Consider the following 24,354-nt stretch of genomic DNA (forward strand, 5'->3'; position numbering starts at 1 on the left):
TTCGAGCAGCACCATACACGCAGGACGGAACGCTGGACATACTAGCGCTTTGTAAATTTCGATGCATGTTACAGATAACGACATTCAAGTTGCTATGAGCTGATTCGCTCTCTAACTGTAGGGACATTCAGATGCGGTCTGATTGGGCTGATTCCATACAAAACATTAGGAATCAGCCGAATCAGACCGGATCTGAGTTTCCCTACATTTAAATAGCAAACATGCTCTTCAACTGTCAAACATGTTCTTCGACCAGATGGAACCAGAACCGAGATTTAGCCGGTTTACCGGTATATTAGTAGTTTCGTGCATTCTCACACCAACATTTCGGCCAAGTTCTATCCTAGTTCTTCTTCACTTCCGTCTAGTCTAGAACTGGCCGAAAAGTTGGTGTGGGAACGCGCCGCCACAGTTTTGGCGCGCGCTGCGGAGTGCCAGTCGTTCTGGCGCCAATACTGCTTTGTGATCGGATTGCGGGGGATACTGGTAGTCAAAGTTTCTGTGACAGGCGTCGTTCAATGAACATCTTTTTTAAGCCAATGAGAACCAATAAATCGTATATCTGGTGGGGGGTACCTTGTAGCATTTATGACCACAAAAACAAGTTTTTGTCCGAGTTCGTAGCGTCTAAGACACTGCCCGCGGCGAACGGATTGCAACGAATTAAAAATTTTGCCTGTCCAACAGCTTTATATTAATCAAGTCAAATCATTATTCTGTATTATACAGAATAAGGCTCGGGCTACAAGGTTAAACCACTATAGACCCGATTATAAAAACACAACAAGAATGATGGTCCTGTTAATTAGCGGCCGCTTCAGTGACTTGATTCCACTATGTGGTTCCGTGTTGTCTCTTATATGGTAACGTATAACTGACCAATCACAACTATTAAATACAAAACAAGAGACTTTCACTGGCTAAATGAACCGGCCCGAATTGGCATTTTCCCTTATCTCCTTCAGAGGAATAAACAGGTAGGAAAAGGTAATCATTTTATCTGGACAATCCTCTATCATAACGGCAAGCCCCAACGTCTCGAAATCCTGTTCGTGACAAAATACACTAACGTATTAGTAAGTTATCCGGGTATTTTGCGATCTAGAACTTACATAGAAAAGAAAACTTAGCATATCTTCATGTCAAGCAGCATGCTCAACTAAATTTCGTTAACTTCCGCCTTACTCTTCCTCATCGCTAATCACATCATGTCCCCGTGGAGACTCACTTTTAATGAAGTCGACATCGTCATCATCGTCTTCATCTCCACTCAATTCACCTCCGCTTTCCTCATCGCTTGCAGCCTCCATTTCACTATACACCTCGACCGCACTAGGAAGAGTAGTCGTCTCGCCGGCAAGATCAGCAACATGTCGACGTGCCATTCTCTCGATTGTCGCCACAAAGAATTGTAGACCCGGCTCTGGCGCTGTAAACGAGTTTTCTAGTTCCCTCTGGAAGTGCTCAAGCGGGTTGTTAGTGCGAGTGATGATACTGTTGTTCAAGCCGTGCATATTCCACATAGCGGGCGAGAATTGCGAGATCCACACACGTCTGAAGTAGACCCAAAACGAGCTCCATTGATCCCGTGAGTAAGGAATTCCAGTTGTGATACACTTGTTTTTAATCTGCTGCTTCACCCGGGCAATTCCTGCACTAGCAACTCGATCCGGAGTGATCGAGGCGAGCATATCTAGCACACCTTTCTCCATCGCAATATTGATGGCCTCCTCCGACATCTCCAATTGCTCCATTCTGGTCTGACAAGCCTTCTTGAAGAGGTATACACTGCCTTTCACGACAGCGTTCGGGAACTGTAGTTGCAGAGCCCTGTAAAGCTCATTATCAAAGCTACATACGACCTCCTGTGGCTTCAGCTTTCGTCGCGTAGCTTGGACGATGAAGTAAAGAGCATTGCGATAGCTAGTCAATGCCCGAGTTGTACACAAGACGTAGAACGCCGGAACGAAAAACCCGGACGTTTTTTCGTACATAACCAACGCCATGCACTGTTCGAACCCAGGAGGTAGTCGTCGAAGAGCAGTATCAACGTATAAAGTCGAGTCAGCGTGCTTTAACAGCTCGATCAGGTAAGGATGAGCCCAACCGATCACCCGGTTCGGGGTATTCTTTGGTTCATACCCGGTTATACAATTGAACTGGAAGAACTGCAACGTTGAGTTCCGTACGAGCGAGAGCGGAGGGTTTTCGATACGACCGAGTAGAATGGGGTCAATTTGGCTCGGTCCGACACGAACCATTGGGTTGACGGGGGGAGGTCGATAGCCACCTGGTGGAATGAACATGTAAGGGTTGGAGGTCGCGACAGTGGTCGGATTTTGATAGAACCGAATTTTGCCCCGGCATGTGAACTTTTAATATTAGGATTGGCAAGCCTTCCCGACAACAGAGTAGTAATGCCGTTCATTGCAGCTGCCGGGTTCGCGCACTACCGAAGAGTGTCATCGAGGACATCAGGGCAGACACTCGACAAATGTTGTCAACACGCAAGGGCTGCGAGGATCAGCCGGATATCCGCCGAATAGCTCTAAAACACCGTTGCTCTACTAATACGGTCCGAAATGTCCTGGCAGGGAACTCGACCGGAACCAAGAGGAGTTCTCGTGATGATACCGTTCAGCTCGGTCGGCGACTCAAGCACTGCCAAGACAAAGTCTGGTCTACAGACCAGACTGGATTAACGGCTTCAAGTACATTTCGTATCCATCCGGGATCTGCGATTTGTTCAAAGGTTCGTCAGCAGCGCGCTTCACCAATGCACGATAGATGTCACCGTCATAGCGCCCGATAGTCGAGTTCAGCTCGAAATCACTGAAGTCCCAGGCATCCGTGAGCAGCACGCAGTTCTTGCGGATGAGCGGTAGTAGACGCACCACCTGGTTCCGAACAAGATCAGCCTGTTGGGAGGAGAGATAGTCGTGTTGACGGAAGTCTCCAAGCGACTTGGTGATCAACCAAGCGCCAAACAGCGAGCACAATTGTGTAACCGAGTCCTTCTCAGAGCTAGCAGGTAGGTTCTGTGCGCCGCGGATGAACGCTTCGAGCAATATCAACTCGGCGTGAGCAGCAGAAGCACGAGTCATGAGCACCATGCAAGCATTGCCATCGTTCTTGGTTGCTTTCATTTTGCTGGCCAGCGCCAACACGACACGTGCAGTCCGTGTCTGGAAAGCATCGAGAAGAAGCTCAAGGTTTCCGAAGTCCTCGGATTTTTGAGCCTTGCACCGCAGTTTAATATCGCTGTAACGCTTCACGTTATTCAAAAACTTGGTAGATTCCTCGTCGACAGGAAGAGACGCCAGCGTCTTCAGTAGATAGCGCGCATGCTGCTGAACTAATACGTCGGAAGTGCCTTCGTACGTGTTGGCACCGACCATCTCAGCGAACAAATGAGCCAGGTTGCTGGATTGCGTGAATCCGTGACCTCCACACAGACGGCGGCACGTTTCAATTCCGTCACTCACGCGCTCAGCGAGCCAGGCTTTGAGTCCCGAAGACACGGCGTGAAGCTCTGCCAGCTTAGCGCCGAAGGAGTTTCCACCCTTCTTGATCACATCCAATGCCGAGTCATGCATCTCAACAAGAGAGACACCGGCGAAAAGTGCAGCGTACGAGATTGCAATGAGAGGGAACAGTTTGTGCTGCTGGTTCTGGTAGTCGAGCACCTGGAACTCGCCCTTGTTATCCGGAGTGCGTCCCTGGATACGAGCAGCACTGAAGCGAGTACAGATAGTGCTAGCTGCACCCATCTGGATCCCAGCAGTCTTGATCATGTAAGCTCGTACCTGTACCATCGTCAAGTACACGAGTTTGTCGCTCTTGGGCTTGACAAACGTCCCATCCGGTAACACCTTGGCATATCGCATCATCATGTTCTCGCGTGGAATACGGATCTTATGGAAAGCACAGTATCCGTTGTCTACACCGTTAAATCCGACCTTCGGACCGATATCTCCCACCTCAATACCTGGCAATGGTTGATGATCCTCCATCGACCGGATCTGCACCAGGAACGCCTGCACACCCACGTCCTTGCCGTCCAAGTACAATCTCGCATGCACGATGGCATGGTTAGCTGTCTTGCCCAGACCTCCTGGCCACCACTTACGACTGGTCAGTGTGGGCGAGTCAATGATGAACTCTTGAGTGGCCTTGTCGTACGTAGCGACAGTCTCGATGCCCTGCACATTGGACCCGTGACCAAGCTCTGTTTGCGCATACGCACCGAAGATCTTGTAGTTCTTGGCAAGTGGCAGCCACTTGGCGCGTTGCTCGTCGCTTCCCTGGTTCTCTAGCGTTGGGATGAACATGGCTCGGTGCACGTCGAAGCCCAGAGGTTCTCCCAGCGCCTTGTACAGAATCTGCTGGTCTTCGGGGTTCGTGTAGCCCCCGTCTTGCAGCAGCTTCACGTAGTGATAGGCCTTCTTCAGGCCGAATTCGTAGCGCTCCGTGTGGTTGCGGAACATCATGTTGCGGTCTGAGAGTACCGGATGACGCTCGATCACGTTGATGAGCTCTTTGCGGCGGGCGTTGGCCGCCTTACCGTCTCGCAGCACATCAGTAAGCACCGCCGGTTTAATGTCGCCATTTGCGCGCTCCTTCTTGAGCAGCAGTGGCGCCAGATCCTTCAGTTCCACAACCATACTTAGCGATAGTCTTGCCGATTCCAGGTGAGATTGAAAGTGATGCGGACACCTTGCAAAGCATAGAGATCAGGAGTGATGGTCACTTGAAGCTAAAACGTCGACGTCATCTTTGTCGTGTCGACAGTTCTTACGATAGTGCTCTTATACCTGGGAAGAAAGTAACGAGCATCTTATTCGAATCAAATGCTATTTAAATGTAGGGAAACTCAGATCCGGTCTGATTCGGCTGATTCCATACAAAACATTAGGAATCAGCCGAATCAGACCGGATCTGAGTTTCCCAACATTTAAATAGCAAACATGCTCTTCAACTGTCAAACATGTTCTTCGACCAGATGGAACCAGAACCGAGATTTAGCCGGTTTACCGGTATGTCAGCTGCGATAACCGATCTTATTACCGGTAGACGCACACACTGCCACCCATCAGCCAAGTCGAAGAAGAGCAAGGATGTTCCGGTCACCTCAGCCCGGCGACTGGGCCGCTGAAGACGAGGACACGTCGCCTCTGCCCACGCCCACGCCAGCGTTGTCCAACGCAGATCCCACACCTGCACCTGCTCCTGCTCCGAGAAGCGGGGGATATGAGCGCAGCAACAGTGGCGGACGCTTCGATCGGGACAGGAATAATAGCGGAGGAGGCCGCTTCGACCGTGAAGGGGGGCGCTATGACCGGGACAGAGACTACGGAGGAGGCCAGTACGATCGGGATAGAGACTATGGAGGAGGACGTTTTGATCGGGACAGAGGAAACTACGGCGGTGGACGATATGACCGCGGAGGACGCTACGACAGAGACTATGAACGAGGTGGACGCTATGAGCGAGATTATGACCGAGGAGGACGCTTTGAGCGTGACGGTGGACGCTATGAAGGCGGAGGACGCGCTGATGCCTCTCGATGGGGACACAACGCCGACCGTCGCGGCGGTGGAGCAAGCCGAGAGATGCCTGTCGAGCAGGGCTTTATCGTGTCCATTAAGGAAAATTTCGGCTTTGTGAGCTGCATGGAGAGAGACGGAGATCTGTTCTTCCACATCTCCGAGGCTCCAGTGGACGTCCAGCTACAAGACGAGGTGGAATTCCGTGTCAAGTACAACCAACGCTCTGACAAGGAGATGGCCTGTCAATTGGTGGCATTACCCAAAGGAACTATCAAAGTGGAGGAGGTATCAGAGGAGTATTGCGACGGTATTGTCACCAAGAGTTTGCCTCGTCATGGAAGTGGACGAGGGTTCTTTAACAGCCGCGACGACGACCGTCGACGTGAGGAACATGGACTTATTGAGGTGAAGAAGAATGAGACGGAAGATGAGAACCCGAAGACGGAAGAGCAGGAACAGACTGAGGAAGATGCGGATAAGAAGCCGCTCGTTAGACGCGAGTTTGTGCGCTTTACCAGTGAAAGTGTAGCTGCTAATGACGACGACCAGGAACAGCCTGGTCGGTCTAAGAAGAACCCAATCCCGCACTTTGGAGACGAGGTGCGCTTCCGTATTGCCAAACACCGCAAGACCGGAGCGAAACGTGCTGTGGACATCACGATCACAGTCTCAGCTCGTGAGAAACTGGACAAGGAGATCAAAGCCAAGTTGGCTACGATGACGCGCGAGACGGGCGTCGTGGACCGCGTGAAGAACGGTGGTGGATTCATTAAGTGCTGCGACCGTCCAGTGGACGTTTACTTCCCCTTCCACGAGCTTCGTGAGTCTGAAGACGAGAAAAACGACAAAAAGGAGGTCGAAACTGAAGACAAATCTCGTCCTGGACGCCAGACAAAGGGTCCGTCGATACGTGAAGGTGATGAAGTGTCATTCTTTGTGTACGAAGACCAAGAGGACGACTCGGGACGCTCCCGGCCACGATTGACAGCGCTGCGTGTGCAGAAGCTTCCTCCTGGCACGGTTTCTTTCGAGAAGTTGCTGCGCTCTGATATTGAAGGTTTCGTGTCGAAGCTGCCGAAGGAACCCCGGAATGGCCCTGAGGTCATTGGATCCATTGCTGTTACGTCTACAGAGTTAGTCCACGCTGACGAGGGTGAAGAGTTGCAAGAGACTGTGGCTGAGGAAAGTGAAGATAAGTCTTTGAAAAAGAAGAAGGGTAAAGATGGCAAGGCGAAGAAGCAGAAGGTGGCATTCCGGTTGTGTGACACAGAGGACATGAGCTATATCCCGCACATTGACGACAAGGTAGCGTTTGACGAAGTTTTGGACAAGCGTACTGGAAAGGTGAAGGCCGTAAAGGTTCGTGTTGTACAACTGAACCCGAAGAACCGCGAGACTGGTGTGATTAACGCCATGAAGGAGGACTTTGGATTCATCAAGTGCGCCGAACGATCAGGAGATGCGTACTTCCGCTTCTCGGATGTGATGGGGACGAGCAGGAGCTTCAACAATGGCACAGAGGTGGCGTTTGATGTTCTCGTAGACAATAAATCCGATCACATTCGCGCGACTCGTCTGCAGATTCTGCCTCGAGGGACTGTCAAGTGGGAAGACGTTGCTGCTGAAGATCTGGAGGGTCAGATTGTAGCGGTGCCGAGCTCACGAAGAGGCCACCATTCAACTCGCGGTGGTCGTGGGGACAAGAAGCAACTGCAGAAGTTTGTTCATGGCAAAATTCACTTTGTGACACCGGACAAGCAGCACTTAATTGACTTTCTGCCGGAGCTGAAGGAGAAGCTTGATGCTGCGTTTATTTTATCAAGTGACGCACCAGAGGAGCCACAGAAGGAGGCAGCTGAGGGTGAAGAAGCCGAAATCCGCATCTCGTTCCCGAGCACTTTGTCCAAGTTTGAGCGTGCTGCGTTACACGAGTACAGTGACTGGCTCGGCTTGAAGCACGAAAGCAGCGGCGAAGGGTCTCACCGACAGCTAGAGATTGTCGGAAGCGAGAAGATTTCTATAAAGACGGTGGAAGAGAAACTTGCGGCGTCTGCACCGGAGCTGACTGTGGAATTCCAAGAAGACGATGTGAGTGACGTGAGGTATAACCCTCACGTGGGAGACCGCGTCAAGTTTGATCTTGTTGTGGTCAAGCGGACGAAGCAATTCCAATGTAAGGCGATCAAGTGTGTGGAGGCAGCGTCTACGAAGACCAAGGCAGCTAGTACGAAAACTGAAGCAAACAAGGGTGAAGGGTTTATTGTATCGGTGAAGCCTGAAGGATTTGGCTTCATCCAGCCTGCTCAGACCGTGCCTGGATCGTTGGAAGAGAACCTGTTTTTCCACATCAAGGAGATCACGACGGGGCAGACGTTGGCGGAATTGAAAGAAGGAACCGAGGTGCAGTACACTGTCTTTGTGGATGAGAAGAAGAAGAAGAACCGTGCCACTGCCATTAGTGTTGTACCGGCAGGCACGATCAAGACTGTGGTGTCGGAAAGTGTGAAGGGTGTTGTGACCAAGGCGAGTTTCTTGCAGCGCATGAAGGGAGGACCCAAGGGACGATTCACAAAAACGAACAAGGCAAGTTCGTTAGGACGCATTCGACTGGCTACTAGCAATGGCGAGGAAGACGAGGCTGGTAGTGAGGACGGAGACAGTGATGAGGAAGCTGAGGAATCTGAAGAGACAGCGCAGGAAAGCGGCGACGCAGAAATCGAGTCGAAGGATGCAAAGAAGAAGACGCAGAAGAAGAAGAGCAAAAAGGTTTACGTGTACAACATTCGCGACATCGCCGACCCGACTGTTGTGCTGCGTGAGGGTGACGAAGTGGAGTTTATTCCACAAGTGACATCCAAGAGCCTTCGCGCAGCTCACATTCGTCTCGTTACTTCACACGCCAAACAGGGTGTTGTCACTCGCATCACGGAAGACCTGGGTGGTGTTGTCCGTCTAGACGGCGATGAATCCTCAGTTGAGGCCCGTTTTACTGCTCGTGCTGTGCTGCGTGGCGATGTCCTGAGTGAGGGCGATCGCGTCGAGTTTGCGTACAGGCCGCCAGCTGCAGCTCCCAGCAAGAAGGAGGAAGACGAAGAGACCAAAGGCGAGGAAGCTAAGGAGACAGAACCTGTTCTCGGTCAAGCGTTGAGTGTCCTGCGTCTCTCCTCGTCGCCGAGTCGAGCAGCTGCGCCACAAAGTCGAGGCTCTCGATCGGTGAACTCCACGCTTAAGGAAGCCATGCGGCAGGTTGGCGCTAACGCGATGGTGGCGTCTCGAATGGCCAAGGGCCCGGATGGAACGCGTGGCTTTGCCGAGGGCTGGAACTCGACGACTGAGACTACGGTCACGACAACAACTACAACCACAGAGACGAGTGAGGCGTAGACAGAGCGGTACGTGGTAGTATGTATCTGTAGGTGCTAGGCATGTAAGGAGCGCTGTCGATTGCTTTCTTATCTTCAGCTTAACGAGATGAATAGATGCTTCAAAAGACGAGAGCTATATGTGGTTACTTTAGGATCATTTGATCATTCTCTTCGCTCTCGAGCGTAGACGGAGAAGAATTTCTCGACGCGGCTTTCAAGTGAGACGTAGGGATCCGGGAATTTGTGGCAGGCCACAGCGATGAGCGCTTCCTCAAACTGTGGGTACGTCACGTCTTCGTCTTCTCCTGCTCTCCGTCCTCCTTTAGATGAAGACGAAGTGTCTGGTGCTGCACTCTTGTTGTTCCGCAAGACTTTGCTGAGGATGCCCAGGATTTTGTCCGACGTGAGCGTCATGTCTAGCACTCCACGGTCCAGTAGACACTGACTGAAGGTGAAGGCGGTGACGCGCTCGTTCTTGTTCTTATGCTTGGGGTCCTCGACGGCGTATTTTTCGTACATCTTCTTGAGGTCGTCAGTGTATTTGATACGCAGTCGATGGATCGTCGTGTCCTCGATCTGTTGGCGGAACAAATCGGCGTCGGAACGGAAGGCAAAAGGCAGAATGAAGTTGTCCACTAGCAAGCAAAAAGCTTCGGAGATCGTCACGCGGTTGGTCCTTTAAAAGATCAACATGAGAAGGAGGGTAATGACTGTCAACTCTTAGCTCAACGTACTCGACGGGATATTTCTTGCGTCCAACTCGGACCAGCGCTTCCAAGAACTCCATGGGCGGCAACGCGCGGTGTGCGTTCACAGTTTTCTGTACGCACCGACAATCGTACAATAAGTGTTAGTTGTCAGACAATAGAATAGGCACTACGTGCAGTTACTGCACTCACGGTCTTTGGATCCAATGCACGGATAATGTTCTGCAGGTCAGCGTTGGTCATGTTGCCTTCCAGCACGTGGCACTCAGTCAACAACTCGATGAAAACTCCAACGTTGATCGTGTTACTAGTGCCGCCCGATCGAGTAGCATACCCTCGGTAAATCCGCGCGAGGTCACAGTAGATCGTGACTAGATAACTCTGCAGCAGCTTGGCCTCCCAGTTAAAATCTTCATACGGCAGTGCCAAGTCCTGAAGCTTGTGCTTGGGGAGCTTCGCGAACGCCTCGTTCTCGTCGCGTAAGGACGCATCTGTCTTGGTTAACACACCCGTTTTACCTCGTGCTAGTCGAGCGTAGGACAGGAAGCATTTCCGCATCACGATGCGCTCAGCCTTGACCCAGAGTGCATGGCCTTCTCGCGACTTAAGGTCTTCAGTATCAATCCGTCGCTTGAGTTCCAGCGTCTGCGATAGCGCCAGCTTCACTTGCATACTCAAAGACAGTTCCTCTCCTGTCGTTGGATCTGTAGCAACCGTACCATCACCTTGAAGCTCTTGCCACTTGGTCTTGACGTCCTCCAATTGTTGCGTCAACTCAGTACACAACGAATAGTAGTCTGGCGCAAGACACGGCGAGAACGTGACGAAGAGGTAGGTGAGCGCTGCAAAGTTGAACTCCACGTGACCTGCTCGGATGTCCTTGGCGTTGAGGAGTCCGAGAGGTAGCCACATAGCCTGACCCAGTGTGTTAATCATGACTTCCAGTCGCTTCTCGATGCTTGTTTCGTGTCGAATATGCTCCAAGTATCTCTCCATGCTGATCTCCGTCAGATCCTCGCCGTTCTCACGCAACACGGACGTGGCTTCCAGTCGAGACGCAGTGCCGCCAGCAGGTCGTCGGAGGCGAGTTCGGCACATGGCAGCATGCAGCAACTTGGTCACCACGGCGTACAATTTTCCGTCAGTCAGACTGGAGTGGAAGTTCTGCATACGAGGCACTGACAGCCAATCTGGAGGTTGTCGGGCGATAAGAGAGTTCACCCACTGCGTCAGAATCGCTTCAGCTCGATCCACTGGCGCCTCGTACGCCAGCACGAAACTTGTAGGCTTCTCGTTACTTGCCTCTGCCGCTTCCATGTCGACCAGAGGGTTGTAGAACGATGAATGCTCCGGCTTGTCAAGTGACTGCGTTAAGTCTCGCGTGAAGATGTCGCTGAGGTTCTGTCGGCCTTCACTTGTACTCAGAACTTCGAGCTGCGTCTCCATCGACTGTGTCAGTGCAGCTACAAGCTGGAAGCTCGCCTTCTTATACTCGGTGCTCTCCACACGCAGTCGTTCCACTTCTTGCGGATTCACGACCTGTGCCTGCAACACGTTGACGAGCGCGTGTTTCTCTCGAAGTTCTCTACGCAGGTCTCTTAGTTCGCGGTCTTTGGCCTGCATCGACTTCTTCAACGCTGCGAGTTGTGCTTCCAGCTTCTGGACGATCTCTCGTTGCATGGCTTCGTGCACACGAGCAGCAGACTCACGTTCGAAGCCATCTCCGTGCAGCTTAGCTACCTCATGCGCCTTCTCTTTGGTCTCGCGTTGCTGCGACTCAGCGTACAGCATGGCTCCAATAATTCGTCGCTCGTAGATAAAGATCTGCCATGATTTCCAGAGCTGACGCATGCGCTGCTTCTGCAGCATCCTGACTGTGAGTTGAGTCTTCCATTTGGCTCTCCTAACAGCAGCTTTCCACGCTTGGAACACCCACTGCACCACCACCGCTGCCATGCGTCGAAAAGCTCGTGTCGTAGCCTTGGCGAACAGCGAATCCACTGCCTGTACCAACTGCGTCTTGTACCGTGCTCCATCCTGTTGTTTAAACTGCGTAAAACACGACAAACACATCTCTGCAAACCCTCCACACCCAGCACAGCGAGACGATGAGACCGACGAAGACGGCGATGCTGACCAAGCGCTGTTGACCTTGAGAGGAGCAATTGATTGCGCGCCACTACTAGCTCGTCTGGATGCAATTGGTGCGCTTTCCGGTCGAGTCTGTTGCTGTAGCGCCGCATCTTCCGGCGTGCCGATGATCTTGTTGAGTATCTCGGTAGACGAGAGAGTGACAGCTGCTGTACTAGGTCTCGCTTTACGACGGCTATTGTCACCGACTGCTGATGGACTTCTTGTGTCAACCAGCAAAGGTGGGCGCTTGGAACTTGCATTGGGAGAATTTAACGTTAACGGCCGCTTGTGACTCTGCTGGTTACCTTGGGGTGACGACGGCAGCGACGTTGTGCGGTCGATTATCGGCTTCCGAACCTTCACGGGAAGTAAGTGCGACCTCGAAGACGGCAACGCAGCGAGAGAAGCGGAGACAGATCGGTCCATTTCGTCCAAATGAGTCGCCCAGTCGGACCCCACGCTATTTATGACGTCGATGACGAAATTTAACTCGCTCGCTGTCACATTTAGCTTAACATTTAGAAACAGAACGTATCAAATCAGTTCTACAAGCGTAAAAATATTCGTATTTCACTGCCAGTTGATTTATTGTAAGGCCGCGAGCTGCTGGATGCTCGAAATGACGAGATTCACGTGATCTGATACCTCCCGAGCCTTCTCCTGCCACTCGTTTCTCTTCCTGCAATTGTCATGACGTAAATGTTGACGTTAAAAGAAGCCTCAAGCGGTAAAGCTGTTTTATCGTACTCTGTCAAATGGATGAGGTGGTTTTGCACGAATTTCTGGGCTTCAGGGACCGTCATTTCGACGTGGAAATTAAGTCCGATATCCACTGTGATAAGCGACGTGTCCGGCACCTTAGTGCGCACGTGGAAGCGCTCGCCCACGTCCAGTAGCGTGTGTACTGTCGATTTGTCCGGATTATTGGCATTCTGGGCCAGTTCTTGCAACAACTCACGCAGCTCCTGATACTCCTGCACTTCCTGGGCCAGCGCGTCGCGGTGCGCAAGTGTCTGCTTAAGTTGCGGGCGTAGAACCTCCTCTACGAAGGCGGTGTAGCGCTGCAGCGCGGCGGCGGACTCGGATGTGGACGACATTGACACGGTTTGAAAAGTGACTGGTGCTGAGTATGGAAAGAGGCAACTGGAGTTAAGTTGTAGATAAGAAACATAAGGAGAAACGCAACTTTAGCGAGAAGTTGAAGTCAAGTGCTTTGGTAAAAGCAAGATTATCTTCATCTTCACCACTCGAGTAGAAGGAGTCCACTTTATCTAGGCTAGATCCTGGCCTCATCAAATGTGATGCTCAAGGCTGAAGTGAAATGGCCCGTTGTCGAGTTTAGGAGTACGCGTCCGACGAAGTCATTGTCAACGAGATGAACCTTGAGCGATAGGTCCAAGGTAGCAATAACTTCCGAGCTGCTGCCGAAGACAGTTTTACTCTCTCATTCCACATTTTCCTCCGCTGTGCTCAAGCTCCACTCAAACCATCATCCCTGCTATCAAGATGACCATGGAGCTCAAGACCTGGCCCCACTGCAGCTCAAGAAGGAACGTGCTGGTGGCGACCTACCAGTGCTCACTAGCATGCTGCGATGCGGAAAGGCAGCCAACGACCGACGCAAAGAACTGATCAAAGTGATCGAACAGCTCCCGATACCGCGACATAATCTACAGGAGCCTCTCGGAACGCTACGAATTTGGACTAAACAAGGCCTTCCACTACGTCAAGCTGCTGCAGGATGACAACTATACCAACGAAGAGCAAACCGTCTAGCTGAATGCTTTGGGTGGACGAGTACCACTCACCTTGCATCGTCCTTCGGTATCTACGCGCAGATGGAATTGGGCCACGGTTCCAATGTGCAAGGTTTCGAGACCATAACTACGTATGACAAGGCAGCTCAAAGAGTTTATCATTAACTAACCAACGTTGGCATGCCGCAAGTGGTGGCCCGGGGATTTCGGCAAAACAGTAATCACTTGACTGTTCGTGGAAGGAAAGATGTTGGCATACAGTCGTTCATAGTGCAAGTTCGCTTTCTTGATAACCACACACCCATGCCTGGGATCGAGGTATTGGACCAATTTTGGGTTTAACGCCATTGACATCGGCGAGTGTTCCTTCCACAGCGTCTGCACGCCACGTGAGAACATACACTAGAGTTCTGCATGACGTTCGTCAAGCGTAAGAACGATACACTGGTATATTTAACAATGGTTCAAGTACGCGCATCGCTGGTCAAGGCGCTTGAGAGCGTCTTGCTACGGCGTCGACGATCACCGCTCGCTTTAGCACTGCGCGCATTCAAGGACGCAAACCGAGTCAACAGGGTGAGTTCCAAGTGCTTGACTTCTGGAACCAATAGAACGCTGTACACTGATTGCAATCGCGTACGCTTCACAATTTTCAATATCCTGGATCAACTGTGCTGAGTACGCATGACGCAGCACTCGCGAACATCACGAACGGGAACGCTAGTTATGCTATAAAATTGGCAAAGTTGCATGCGGTGTCGTCGAGATTCAAAGCCTGGATCTCTGGTAAGGTAGTCAGCGGTGTTGAGACTTGTCAGTGACTCTGTGCTGGACATGGATCCTCCACTCCAGTAACCGTGGCCACTTGTTCGCTGAGATTGCGGAGGCCAATACATTCGAAGGAACGTCGGATGTGCTGGTCCAACAACACGCTCATTATTTTCTTAAGGTTCTTGCATCACTACCTACAAACGTCAAGTCTGTGAATTTCTTGAACAACGCGTAAAGTTACTGCGATGTCAAAGTGCGCTGCAAGGTTCAAGTTTCGGAAGACTTCAGCAACTTCGACCTCGTACTCGAGGCGTTTCGTGTTCGCTCTTCCCGTTCTCTTCTGCTACCGGCTGCATCGATGCAAGCGAGGAGTTGCAGCAACGACTGCATGATCCCATGACACACGGTCTGCTGCGCACTCTGAGCTCATGCTGCTTGAAGCTTTCGTTCGTGGCATTGAGACGCTTCCAGTCTTCGCGGAGAAGCAAGTTCTAAGCAATTTATGCGCGTTTTGAGGTGCATGGCTCACTACCAAATCGCTAGGGGACTTCCGCCAAAGCAATTATCTTCACCAGCCCAAGTGCAGCTTGTACGCGACCAGATTGTTCGTCTCTTGCTAGTTGTCCGCAAGAACTGTGTGTTGCTCACGAACGCTTGGGATTGCAGCGACTTCGAGTTAAACTCGACCATCGGCGGGTACGACGGCGACATCTAGCGTGCTCTAGCTAAGCGCCTTGACGACGAGCCTCTTAACCAAACGGAAGTTCCCAGCGACTACTACGAAAAGTACTTGAAGCCTCTTCTTATCCTCTTGATAATTGGTACACATCTTCAACTTGTACCACTTCTTTGCCATTCGTCCAAATTAAATCTTATTGACCAATCATCACTTTGAAATCAGAGCCCAAGCACTGGTCAAAACTCGTCCACATCAATATGATGCACGAGGCGCAGGAAGTGCTGAGCTTCTGGTTCGACGGCGACCAAACGGAGACGTACCGCAGCAAGTGGTTTCCCTCCGATGGATCAGATAGGCAGAAGGCCACTGACGTCGAAGTTGCAGCGCGATTTGGCCCGTTATTGGCGCGTGCAGAGGCTGGAGAGCTCGAGAACTGGTGTGACGAGAGCCCCGACACTTGTGTGGCGCTGATATTGGTGTTAGATCAATTCTCTCGTCATGTGTATAGAGATCTCAGTATTACAGCCAATGCAGAGCAGCGAAAGCGCAATGACGTTCACGCCCTGACAATTGTAGAGCAGAGTTTGCTCCCTAACCGTTGGCACGAGACACTTGCTGTACCGCGCTTCGTATTCGCATTGATGCCACTACGTCACTCACCGACACCCGAACGACTCAATAACGTACTGGCAGCTATTGAAGCACGGCGCCAATTACAGGAACAGCATGGAGATTTATTAGAGAAGTTCCGACGTACCACCACCGGAAGACTTCAACATCTGCGAGGGAGTTCTGAGACCGATACGACGGATATTTCTGACGATGATATCCTGGAACGCGCCTTTATGGAGACAGATGAAAGTGACATGCCCAGGAATCGCCTGTATCGTGTGATGGACGAGTATTTAACGCAGATGAAAGCTGCTGAGTACTCTCATATGGCTGTATCATTGTCAGGCGGAGTCGACTCGATGGTGGTGGCGTATTTGATGCACAAGTTGAAGGAGAAACACGGAGGCTTTACGATTGTAGCAGTGCATCTGGACTATGGAAACCGACCCGAGAGTGGAGCCGAGTGCGACTATGTACAACGCTGGTGTGAGCGGTTTGGAATCGTTTTCCATGTCCGTAGAATCGACGAGGTGAAGCGCGCTACGACGCGACGTGACGACTACGAGAAGATTTCGAGAGAGATACGATACTCTACGTATGCAGAGGTCATGGAGAAGTATAATATCCCCGGTATGTGCTTCGGCCACCACCGGGGCGACGTGCAGGAGAACGTCGTCTCGAATATGATGAAGGGTCTGAGTCTGCTCAACCTCAACGGAATGCAGGCCAGCAGCATCGTGAACGGGGTGCGTATCTGGCGTCCGCTATTAGACTTCGATAAGGACGTCATCTTCGAGTTCGCACATCGGTACGGCGTACCATATTTCAAGGATACGACACCGAAGTGGAGCACACGAGGCAAGTTACGTAACCATTTGGTACCGCTGCTCAGGGACTTGTATGGAGACGGATTTCTAAACAATCTCTCTGCTCTTGGTGCTGAATCTACGCAATGTGCTGAGCTCGTGGACTCACGAGTTCTTTCTCCTATCATGAAGTCTGTCGGACAGAGCGAAGTGGCTGTGTGGGTGGACTGTGGCCTACTCAAAGACCAGCCGTTCTTTGTATGGAAAGAGGTATTCCGTCAGGTATGCCACTCCATCATGGGCAACAGTATGGTACGCGAGAAGCCACTGCACGAGTTGATCCAGAAACTGGAACGGCTACACGCTGGACCTGTGGGTAAGGCCAAGCACAAGAACAAGGATGCCGAGGTGGGGTCATGGGCTACGCTCAAAAAGGGTAACCGGTCATTTTTGACCAAGGACAAGCAGCTTATCATCTTCCGCGACCAGTTCTTCCCTCGTAAACCATACGTCGGGTCTCAGTTCCCTATAATTGCTGGTGAGACGTACGAATTTGGTCCTTGGAAGGTGCAAACGGAGCTGTTGGATGGCGACCATGCTACAGTTCAAGAGCTTCGAGACTGCAAGCCATTGACTGTGTGGGATCTCGTCCATGACAATGGACTGTCCTACGTGTTCCCCAATGCTCCGCAGTTGGTGATCGACTGCGACTCACGCTTCCACGTACTGCGCGCCATCGAAAAAGTCATCACGGACAATATGCCCATCGTGTCTTCCATCGGTGCTTTTGATGAAGCCACTTCAGAATGGGTACATGTCCAGTTGACGTACTCTCAACAGACCTGTCACTAAAGTGAGAACATGATTTTCTACCAATCAAAACTAGCGTACCATTATTATGGTACACGTCCTTTTGACTGGCCCAACTCCATTTTGCCAATACTGCGTAAGGAGCTACCCACCTTCTTGTCTACCTTCTCGCCATGTCGGAGCTGACCCCTGAAGCCTCCCGCCTGTACCGCGTACGTAAGACGACGGTCAAGATGCTGCACAACCGCGGCTACATCGTCAGCGAGAACGAGCTGGTGATGACGCCCGAGGCTTTCCAGACGCAGTTCGGAGACAACCCGACACGCGAGATGATGACGATTCTCGTGGAGAAGATCGACGACCCGAGCGACAATTTGTTTGTGTTTTTCCCCGAAGACACCAAAGTGGGTGTCAAGCCCATCCGCAACTACTGCAACCGCATGAAGGACGAGAACGTGACCAAAGCCATCCTCGTGGTACAGGAAGGTATCACCCCTTTCGCCCGCCAGGCACTTAACGAGATGGCTCCACGCTACAAGATCGAGCACTTTAAAGAGACTGAACTGCTTGTGGACATCACCGAGCACACGCTCGTACCTGTGCACCGTGTACTCGGTCGTGACGAGAAGGCGGCACTGCTTAAGCGGTACCGTATCCGTGACTCGCAGCTGCCGCGTATGCAGGTGACGGACCCCATTGCGCGCTACTACGGCATGACTCGTGGCCAGGTGGTCAAGATCATTCGACCTTCGGAGACTGCTGGACGCTACGTCACGTACCGTGCCGTCATCTAAGGAAGTAGCCATCTTCACGAATGAAACAGGATGTAGCCATCTTCAATAGATATTTTTTTTCAAGCTATGTTGCTATACTGTTTTAATCGCTTTCGAAGAGATCGGACTCATATCCATCGTCCGAGGTTTTCCTTGCAGGTGTGGGTTTACGAGGTCCCGTTTTCTTAAGAAGAGCACGGATTAAAGATGGCTTCACGCGCTCTTCCTCGTCTCCGTCATCGTATGAGATATCACAGCATCCATTAGGATGCACACGCTCGATAGTACCTGGATAGTAGGTTTCTTTACCACCGAAACGAGCTTCCACGCGATCACCTCGACTGAATTCTGGTTCAAATTCGTCGTCCGAGTCTTTCTTCGGCTTAGATTTAGGAGCTTTATCAACCTCAATTTCATCGTCAGTGTAGCCATCTTCATCATTATCAGGAGCGAGCAGTTCAGGTGCCAAGCGCTCGAGAATCTTCTGAGGAGACCGAATGAGCTTGACGTCGTACGTGCCTTCAGTTCGACAATTGCAGACTTTGCCTCTTAGATATTCAGTACGCTGTCGGACCATAACTCGATCTCCGTCACGATAAATCCTGGGCTTTACGTTGGCAAGAGTTAATGCGCTACGTGGCATACGCTTCAGTGTTTGAGCTAACCCGAACTCGTTCACTAAGACGTCGAACGTTCCATCAGTACGACACAGGATTATTTTCCCCTGTCGTCGAGTTTTGGTGCCTTTATGCGCGATCGTGACGAGTGTACCCATGTTCAACCCCTTGGTGGTCTCGCTGTGTAGTTCGTCCTCGGGGTCAAGCAAACGCAAGCCACTGAACTCGACGTTGCGTAAGTGACGCCCACTGTCAAAATGTACATCAGCCACGAAGTAGTCGCGATAAATGCGTTCAATCGTGCCTCTGCCATGCACCATACTTGCAACTCGAGCTCCTGGTTCAAAACCTCTTCGAGTCGGACGGTGAGATGATCGAGTACTCTCGTTAGAAGATGTTTCTGTCGCAGTAGAAGTATCGGATGAACTTGGCCGGTGATGATGGCTTTTTCTCTTGTGTTTTGAACGACTTTGACGGCGTTCTGAGGCTGTGGAGTCGCTGTCACTATCGTGTTTACCGTCGCTGTCATGTTTTCTGTGACGAGAGCTGCGCTTTTTGAGCTTTTTGCTTGTCCGACGCTCTTCTCGGCGTTGTTGTTTACGTCGAAGTTCGTCAACTTCCTTTTTCCATTGAGAGCCATTAGATTCAGCAAGTTTTCTTCTTAAGAACTCGTCGTAGTCCGGCATGTTCTTGTATGCACGATGACGAGGACTCTTACTGGCAGTTCGTACAAAGACTTCTCGTTTTTGAGTCCTGTCATTGATATCAAGGAGAAGATCTCGAGGATAACTCTGGTTGGCATCGAGTCGCTTCATGAGTCGATGGAATGCCGTTCGAGAGATGTCTCGACGACGGATTCTACCCAGACCTTCGCGTTCAAGATAACGCAACACTTGCTCTCGAGACAAAACTGCGCCAAGTTCCAACGCTGCTTGAGCTGCTTCAACTGCATTTAACATACAACTCTCGTCTTCATCCTCGCTGTTTTGTTTACCATCGTCGCTGGAGCTACGAACTTGTGTACTGTGTCGCCTTACGAACCGATCAAACGCTTCGTTCACTTGCTGTTCACGTCTACTACGTCTCTGGGACTTTTCGTCGTCGCTGTCTTGAGCTTTTCCTTCTCGTTCAGCACATTTCCCTTCATCTTCGTCAGATTTACTGTCTTCTTTGAGTTTAGGAACTGCCTTTCTGTCCTTCTTGTCCGATTTCAACTCGTCAGGAGGTTGAGGACACATTCTCACGTGTCCAGAGCTATGCAAGTGGACCACTCGACTCCGATGTACCAGAGCGTCATTACGAAGCGATCGCTTGATAGAAGCGGCTTCTTGTTCACGAGCGTAGACTTCTGCTGCAAATTCCAAGCAAGCTAACGTGAATTCAGGGAACGCAAGAGTAGTAATCTTCGGCTTTGTATCCGCATTCGCTCTCGATACTTTTGCTGGCCAGAAACTTGCACACCAAACGTTAACTTCATCGCTTGGAACAGCTGGAAAGAGCGTTGATAGCGCACGTTGCACTACAGTTCGAGGCTTCAGGCGTGTGGAATGAACTGGTTCATAAGACGTAAAGAGCTGCTGGAGTCTCGAGACGCCGCTAGTCTCATTGGAGTCCACGAGTTGAGCGTATCGTGCAACTAACTGCGCAAAGCTCATAGTATCACCGGATTCCTCAATATCATCCTGTGCGTCCAGCCATCGACACGCAAGCTCTTTGCTCTGAGTATCGCTCTGTCCAAGTTCTATCAGTAGTCGAACTAAACCTGCTTCATCGAGAGAGTTCCCTTGAACTTGTTGCTCGAAACATTCCCGTAGGTTTTTGAGGTCCAGTACTGGGAGTCTTGGACCAAAGGCGTGCACTGCAAACGATCCTTGAGTCACTGTCGACGTATCTGCTGGTTGCGTAGCCAACTTGGAGAAGGCTCGAGTGAACGCCGGGAATGAGACTTTACCTGTACTGGAAGCCTCTTTTCCGAACAATTCTTCGCTGTATAATAAACGCTCTACCTCCTGTGGTGAAGCCTCCACTACACCGTCTTTGTTTGCTGTGGGAATTGTACACCGTAGACGTGAAAGAGCTTGTTTTACTTGATTAAAGTCGAGAAATCCATCTTTGTCGGCGTCCAGACGGTCGAATGTCGTCTTGAGCTGAGCTACAGCGCTCACTCGGTCGATATCAAGTACAGCTAGATAGTCTTCAAGCTGCGTGAAGTCAAGACCGCGAGCGAGAAGCTCTCGATCTCGTAGTCGATCTAGGTATGTTAGCAACTTGGAACGATGCAGTGGGTGAGTAATCCCAAGTAAAAGTTGTAAATCGCTTCCTTCCAGCAACACCAACGTACATCCGTCAATGTTATTTCGCTCAAAAACCTCTCGATATTGAGGCAACTCAACATCATGTTCAAGCCACTTAAGAACGTGATCTGTTGTCCAGTCTTTCACTTCGACAGGGGTTTGATCTGATGGTGTTGGAGTTCGAACTGGAGATCGTTTACTCACTGATTTCGTGAGTATTTGCGTAAATTCAGAGTGTCTTGCTCGCGGGAATAACGCCGAACTTCTGGTCTCTTCGGTCTCACCTAAAGCGTTCACAAGGTACACGGGAAAGTCTCCGCAATCTGCTAGAAGCTCTCGGCAGCTACCACAAGGGAATGGCAGTAAGTCACGCTGTTCGCTACAAATTGCCATCGCTACTATGATAGGACTTGAATTTGCATAAGACGTGAGCATTTTCATGACTGCAGCATGTTCAGCACAAAGCACAAGCGCTCCGTTCTCGATAGCACCAGCTGAGTAAATAGTTTGAGACTCGGTGAGTAGAGCAGCTCCAATACCAACACCTTTTGACCGAGAAGACCGAGCTTCACGTGCTGCAGCTTCAAGAACATTCTCTATATCTCTCTTTCGTCCACTGGAGTCGGTCATAACACCCGAAAAATGTCGTTTATATAGAGTTCGACGAGCATCTAAACGCTGTTGCAAAACTTGATCATCTTCTAGAGTCTCCTTATTGTGATACAAGACGGACTTGCTGCTACAATTTCCAAGGTGGCGAGAGCTGGAATCGAGTCCATAGACTGCTGCAAGTCCCTGCATCTTGGCAGTTAATAGAGTTTGACGTTCTTTTGATCCGGTCAGATACTGGTCATGTCGATGTCGCTGTTCAACTTGACGAGGTTTCTTGTAATTAATATTTTTCTTTTGTTTACTAGCTCGAGCTTCTGCTCTTGCAAGGCGCAACACGCGGTGCAGATCATCTTCAAGCTGGTTGGACATAGCGATGAATGTGAAAATATACTAAAGTGATGCCATTCTTGACTGCCATCACTGCAAGATCCCATGGCTGCGCAAATAGCTTGCGATGATACAATACACAACTACTGGCGCTATTAAAGTCAAATTTTGCAGTCTATTGTCATATTTGTGATAGCGATATGCACGGCCAACATCGACGGAGTTCCCAACGCTCTGCACCTATGCGACTTCCCGAGCTGGTTCGCCAGCCTCTTGTCGTGTCTGAGCGTCTGTGAGTTTGCCTGTCCTATCGATTTTGTCACTATTGGAGCTCCCGTCTTCGTCCTCTGGCTTGGCTTCCTCTGCAGCCGGCGTTGACACCTTCACAGCAATGTCCGAACTGTCACTTGTAGTCTCTGTGTCCTGCTCTGCCGTAGCGGGAGTCACAGGCGTCACGGGTGTAATAGACGCCTGTGTGGTAGCAACACTGCTGTCATCTCCCTCTGTCGCTGTCTCCTCACCCACTTCAGGGTGGAAATGCCTCATTTCGTCCCAGATCAGTCTCTGCAGCACTAGTTTGGTCAATTTCTCGTTCTCAAAGTCGAAATCGAAGCTTGAAGTGGCGATGGTCTCGTCCTCCACATTGCGAATCGAAGCCAAATACGGGTGAGCCAGAGCCTCGTCCACGCTAATTCGCTTGTTCGGGTCAATCACCAGCATCTTCTGCAACAAGTCCAGTGCATCTGGAGGCGAGTCTGTGAACATATGAGCCAGAGGCTTCGTCGGGTTGGGTCCGCGCTTCTGGAACTCCGCGTTCATGAACTTACGAGCACGAGCGTTGGTCAAGAAGTACAGATCCTGGTCATTTGGAGCCCCCAGAGCGTTCATGATCAAGTGCAGCTGATCGATATAGTCCTGTCCGGGGAAAAGTGGCTTACGTGACATCATCTCAGCGAAGATACAGCCCATGGACCAGACATCCACCTCACGAGTGTATTTCATACACCCCAGCATAATCTCCGGTGCACGGTACCATCTCGTGACTACGTATTCTGTCAATTCCAGCTCCTCTTCGGGGAAAACGCCCCTGGCCAGGCCGAAATCGCAGATTTTCAGCTCGCAATTGGCGTTTACCAGTACGTTCGAAGGCTTCAGGTCTCTGTGGATCACATTGGCCGAGTGCACGTACTTCATCGCACAGAGCATCTGGTACATGAAGAAGGCGATGTGTTCGTCCGAGAGCGCGTGTCTCGAGTAGATGACGCGGTGTAGATCTGTAGCCATCAACTGGGACACAATGTACACGTCTTCGAACTTGGAGAGCGCCACAGGCTCGAAAATGTCCTCTACGCCCAGAACGCACTTGTGGTTCAAGTGGCGCATGAGTTTAATCTCGCGTACAATGCGTTTAGCATCGGTGAGGTCGTCAAACGCGCGCTGGATGTTCTTAATGGCCACGGTGGTGCCTGTTTTGGTGTTCGTAGCGGAGATTACCACTCCGTAGGCGCCGGAGCCGATCGTTTTGACATATTCGAAATGAGAGGGAATCTCAAATCTTGTATTGGACGTCATAAAGCATTGCGTCCCGGGGCGTGTGGCTGGCAGGTACTTGGGTTTATTAGCGGCGTTGGCGGCTGCGGCTGCCTCGTCGGCTCGCTGCTTCTCGCGCAGCTTCTTGGCCGCCTCGGCACGACTGCGTTCCTCCTGTTTTAAATCCTCGGTCGCTTGCTTCCCGTAGGTAACAAAACTGCCATCTTTTGTCGGCACCATGGCGTGGTTCCAGCGTATCGCTTCTTGGAGGGCATTCTTCCAGGCCTCGTAGGATTTCTGGTCCTCTGCCTCGAGTGTCATGACCTTCGTGCCGCAGCGCAGTTCGATACGACGCGGGTATTTGGCCGTGTTGACGTGTCCCAACAAGTGTCCCGGTCCGATGGGCGTCTCGGAGCATAAAGTTAGAGAGTCCTTGCTGGTATAATACCCCAGAGTCATGTGCCGCTCTTCGAGTCGCAATATGAAGTAGCGGCGCGACCACATTTTGAGTCGCAGACCCTGTTTCAGCAAATACCCTTCCTGAATCACGTCGGCCGAGCGGAATACTACGGCCGGACCAGAACGGCTCGGAATCGCCTTGCCGTGTAGCCACATGGAGAAGAGCGAGCGATTCTTGGTCACGTACACACCATCGCCATTCTTGTCCTCGGATGCGCGGCCGGCGCCGTCCTGCGAGCTCATTATGGGCGGTAAGAAGGAGGGCGAACACTGGGCGGTTTCTTGCCGACTGCCGACTGTGGAATGAGGTGGCAGCAATGGTTTTGAGAATGTGATAGATGATATTTCTGTTTTCTAACTCCTATGTTATTTGATAATGTGCTTTGCAAACGATTTTGTTGTCAATGTAACTTCTTAATATGTTGATTTTGATATCTGATAGAATTGCAAAATAATGTTTGTTGAATAGGATGAGATTATGAAGGTTTTGTGGTAATGGAGATGTTACGTCGTTTCCGGCTGTGCGATCTGGGGATTAAATATTAGGCTGGTG

General features: G+C 51.0%; 11 protein-coding genes across 11 annotated transcripts in view; 5 read left to right on the forward strand and 6 right to left on the reverse strand.

Annotated features, from left to right (window-relative positions):
* PPTG_22388 (hypothetical protein) overlaps positions 1-196 on the forward strand; it is a gene marked incomplete at both ends in the record, with an annotated part of 633 nt that extends 437 nt beyond the window's left edge. The window contains one exon of the mRNA XM_008903798.1: positions 170-196. Within this exon, the coding sequence (XP_008902046.1) occupies positions 170-196 (27 nt within the window). The remainder of the gene's footprint in view (positions 1-169) is intronic.
* A 985-nt stretch (positions 197-1,181) lies between these two features.
* PPTG_08757 (hypothetical protein) lies at positions 1,182-2,261 on the reverse strand (the record flags this gene model as incomplete). The annotated part of the gene is made up of 1 exon (XM_008903480.1): positions 1,182-2,261. One exon carries the CDS (start codon positions 2,259-2,261, stop codon positions 1,182-1,184), a length of 1,080 nt encoding a protein of 359 aa, XP_008901728.1.
* Positions 2,262-2,681: 420 nt separating this feature from the next.
* PPTG_08758 (hypothetical protein) lies at positions 2,682-4,664 on the reverse strand (the record flags this gene model as incomplete). The annotated part of the gene is made up of 1 exon (XM_008903481.1): positions 2,682-4,664. One exon carries the CDS (start codon positions 4,662-4,664, stop codon positions 2,682-2,684), a length of 1,983 nt encoding a protein of 660 aa, XP_008901729.1.
* A 416-nt stretch (positions 4,665-5,080) lies between these two features.
* On the forward strand, positions 5,081-9,060 carry PPTG_08759 (hypothetical protein). Its single transcript, XM_008903482.1, has one exon. It carries the CDS (start codon positions 5,118-5,120, stop codon positions 8,931-8,933), a length of 3,816 nt encoding a protein of 1,271 aa, XP_008901730.1. The 5' UTR covers positions 5,081-5,117; the 3' UTR covers positions 8,934-9,060.
* A 16-nt stretch (positions 9,061-9,076) lies between these two features.
* Positions 9,077-12,180, reverse strand: PPTG_08760 (hypothetical protein; the record flags this gene model as incomplete). Its single annotated transcript, XM_008903483.1, has 3 exons — positions 9,077-9,590; positions 9,649-9,734; positions 9,814-12,180. The coding sequence occupies 3 exons, from the start codon at positions 12,178-12,180 to the stop codon at positions 9,077-9,079; spliced, it is 2,967 nt and encodes a 988-aa protein (XP_008901731.1).
* Positions 12,181-12,339: 159 nt separating this feature from the next.
* On the reverse strand, positions 12,340-12,851 carry PPTG_08761 (prefoldin, alpha subunit; the record flags this gene model as incomplete). Its single annotated transcript, XM_008903484.1, has 2 exons — positions 12,340-12,433; positions 12,502-12,851. 2 exons carry the CDS (start codon positions 12,849-12,851, stop codon positions 12,340-12,342), a joined length of 444 nt encoding a protein of 147 aa, XP_008901732.1.
* Positions 12,852-13,970: 1,119 nt separating this feature from the next.
* PPTG_08762 (hypothetical protein) lies at positions 13,971-14,777 on the forward strand (the record flags this gene model as incomplete). Its single annotated transcript, XM_008903485.1, has 2 exons — positions 13,971-14,087; positions 14,571-14,777. 2 exons carry the CDS (start codon positions 13,971-13,973, stop codon positions 14,775-14,777), a joined length of 324 nt encoding a protein of 107 aa, XP_008901733.1.
* A 423-nt stretch (positions 14,778-15,200) lies between these two features.
* PPTG_08763 (tRNA(Ile)-lysidine synthetase) lies at positions 15,201-17,310 on the forward strand. Its single transcript, XM_008903486.1, has one exon. It carries the CDS (start codon positions 15,219-15,221, stop codon positions 17,229-17,231), a length of 2,013 nt encoding a protein of 670 aa, XP_008901734.1. The 5' UTR covers positions 15,201-15,218; the 3' UTR covers positions 17,232-17,310.
* A 7-nt stretch (positions 17,311-17,317) lies between these two features.
* PPTG_08764 (hypothetical protein) lies at positions 17,318-18,050 on the forward strand. The gene has a single exon (XM_008903487.1). The coding sequence runs from the start codon at positions 17,363-17,365 to the stop codon at positions 17,981-17,983; it is 621 nt and encodes a 206-aa protein (XP_008901735.1). The 5' UTR covers positions 17,318-17,362; the 3' UTR covers positions 17,984-18,050.
* A 15-nt stretch (positions 18,051-18,065) lies between these two features.
* On the reverse strand, positions 18,066-21,854 carry PPTG_08765 (hypothetical protein; the record flags this gene model as incomplete). The annotated part of the gene is made up of 1 exon (XM_008903488.1): positions 18,066-21,854. The coding sequence occupies one exon, from the start codon at positions 21,852-21,854 to the stop codon at positions 18,066-18,068; it is 3,789 nt and encodes a 1,262-aa protein (XP_008901736.1).
* A 105-nt stretch (positions 21,855-21,959) lies between these two features.
* On the reverse strand, positions 21,960-24,116 carry PPTG_08766 (CMGC/MAPK protein kinase). Its single transcript, XM_008903489.1, has one exon. It carries the CDS (start codon positions 24,042-24,044, stop codon positions 22,053-22,055), a length of 1,992 nt encoding a protein of 663 aa, XP_008901737.1. The 5' UTR covers positions 24,045-24,116; the 3' UTR covers positions 21,960-22,052.
* Between the last annotated feature and the right edge of the window lie 238 nt (positions 24,117-24,354).

Source organism: Phytophthora parasitica (assembly GCF_000247585.1).
Source record: "Phytophthora parasitica INRA-310 unplaced genomic scaffold supercont2.16, whole genome shotgun sequence".
Classification (NCBI taxonomy): Eukaryota; Oomycota; class Peronosporomycetes; order Peronosporales; family Peronosporaceae; genus Phytophthora; species Phytophthora nicotianae.

Excerpts from the sequence above, each read along its gene's own strand:
- PPTG_08766 (XM_008903489.1), bottom strand. The coding sequence starts at position 24,044 with ATGAGCTCGCAGGACGGCGCCGGCCGCGCATCCGAGGACAAGAATGGC.
- PPTG_08764 (XM_008903487.1), top strand. The coding sequence starts at position 17,363 with ATGTCGGAGCTGACCCCTGAAGCCTCCCGCCTGTACCGCGTACGTAAG.
- PPTG_08759 (XM_008903482.1), top strand. The coding sequence starts at position 5,118 with ATGTTCCGGTCACCTCAGCCCGGCGACTGGGCCGCTGAAGACGAGGAC.
- PPTG_08763 (XM_008903486.1), top strand. The coding sequence starts at position 15,219 with ATGATGCACGAGGCGCAGGAAGTGCTGAGCTTCTGGTTCGACGGCGAC.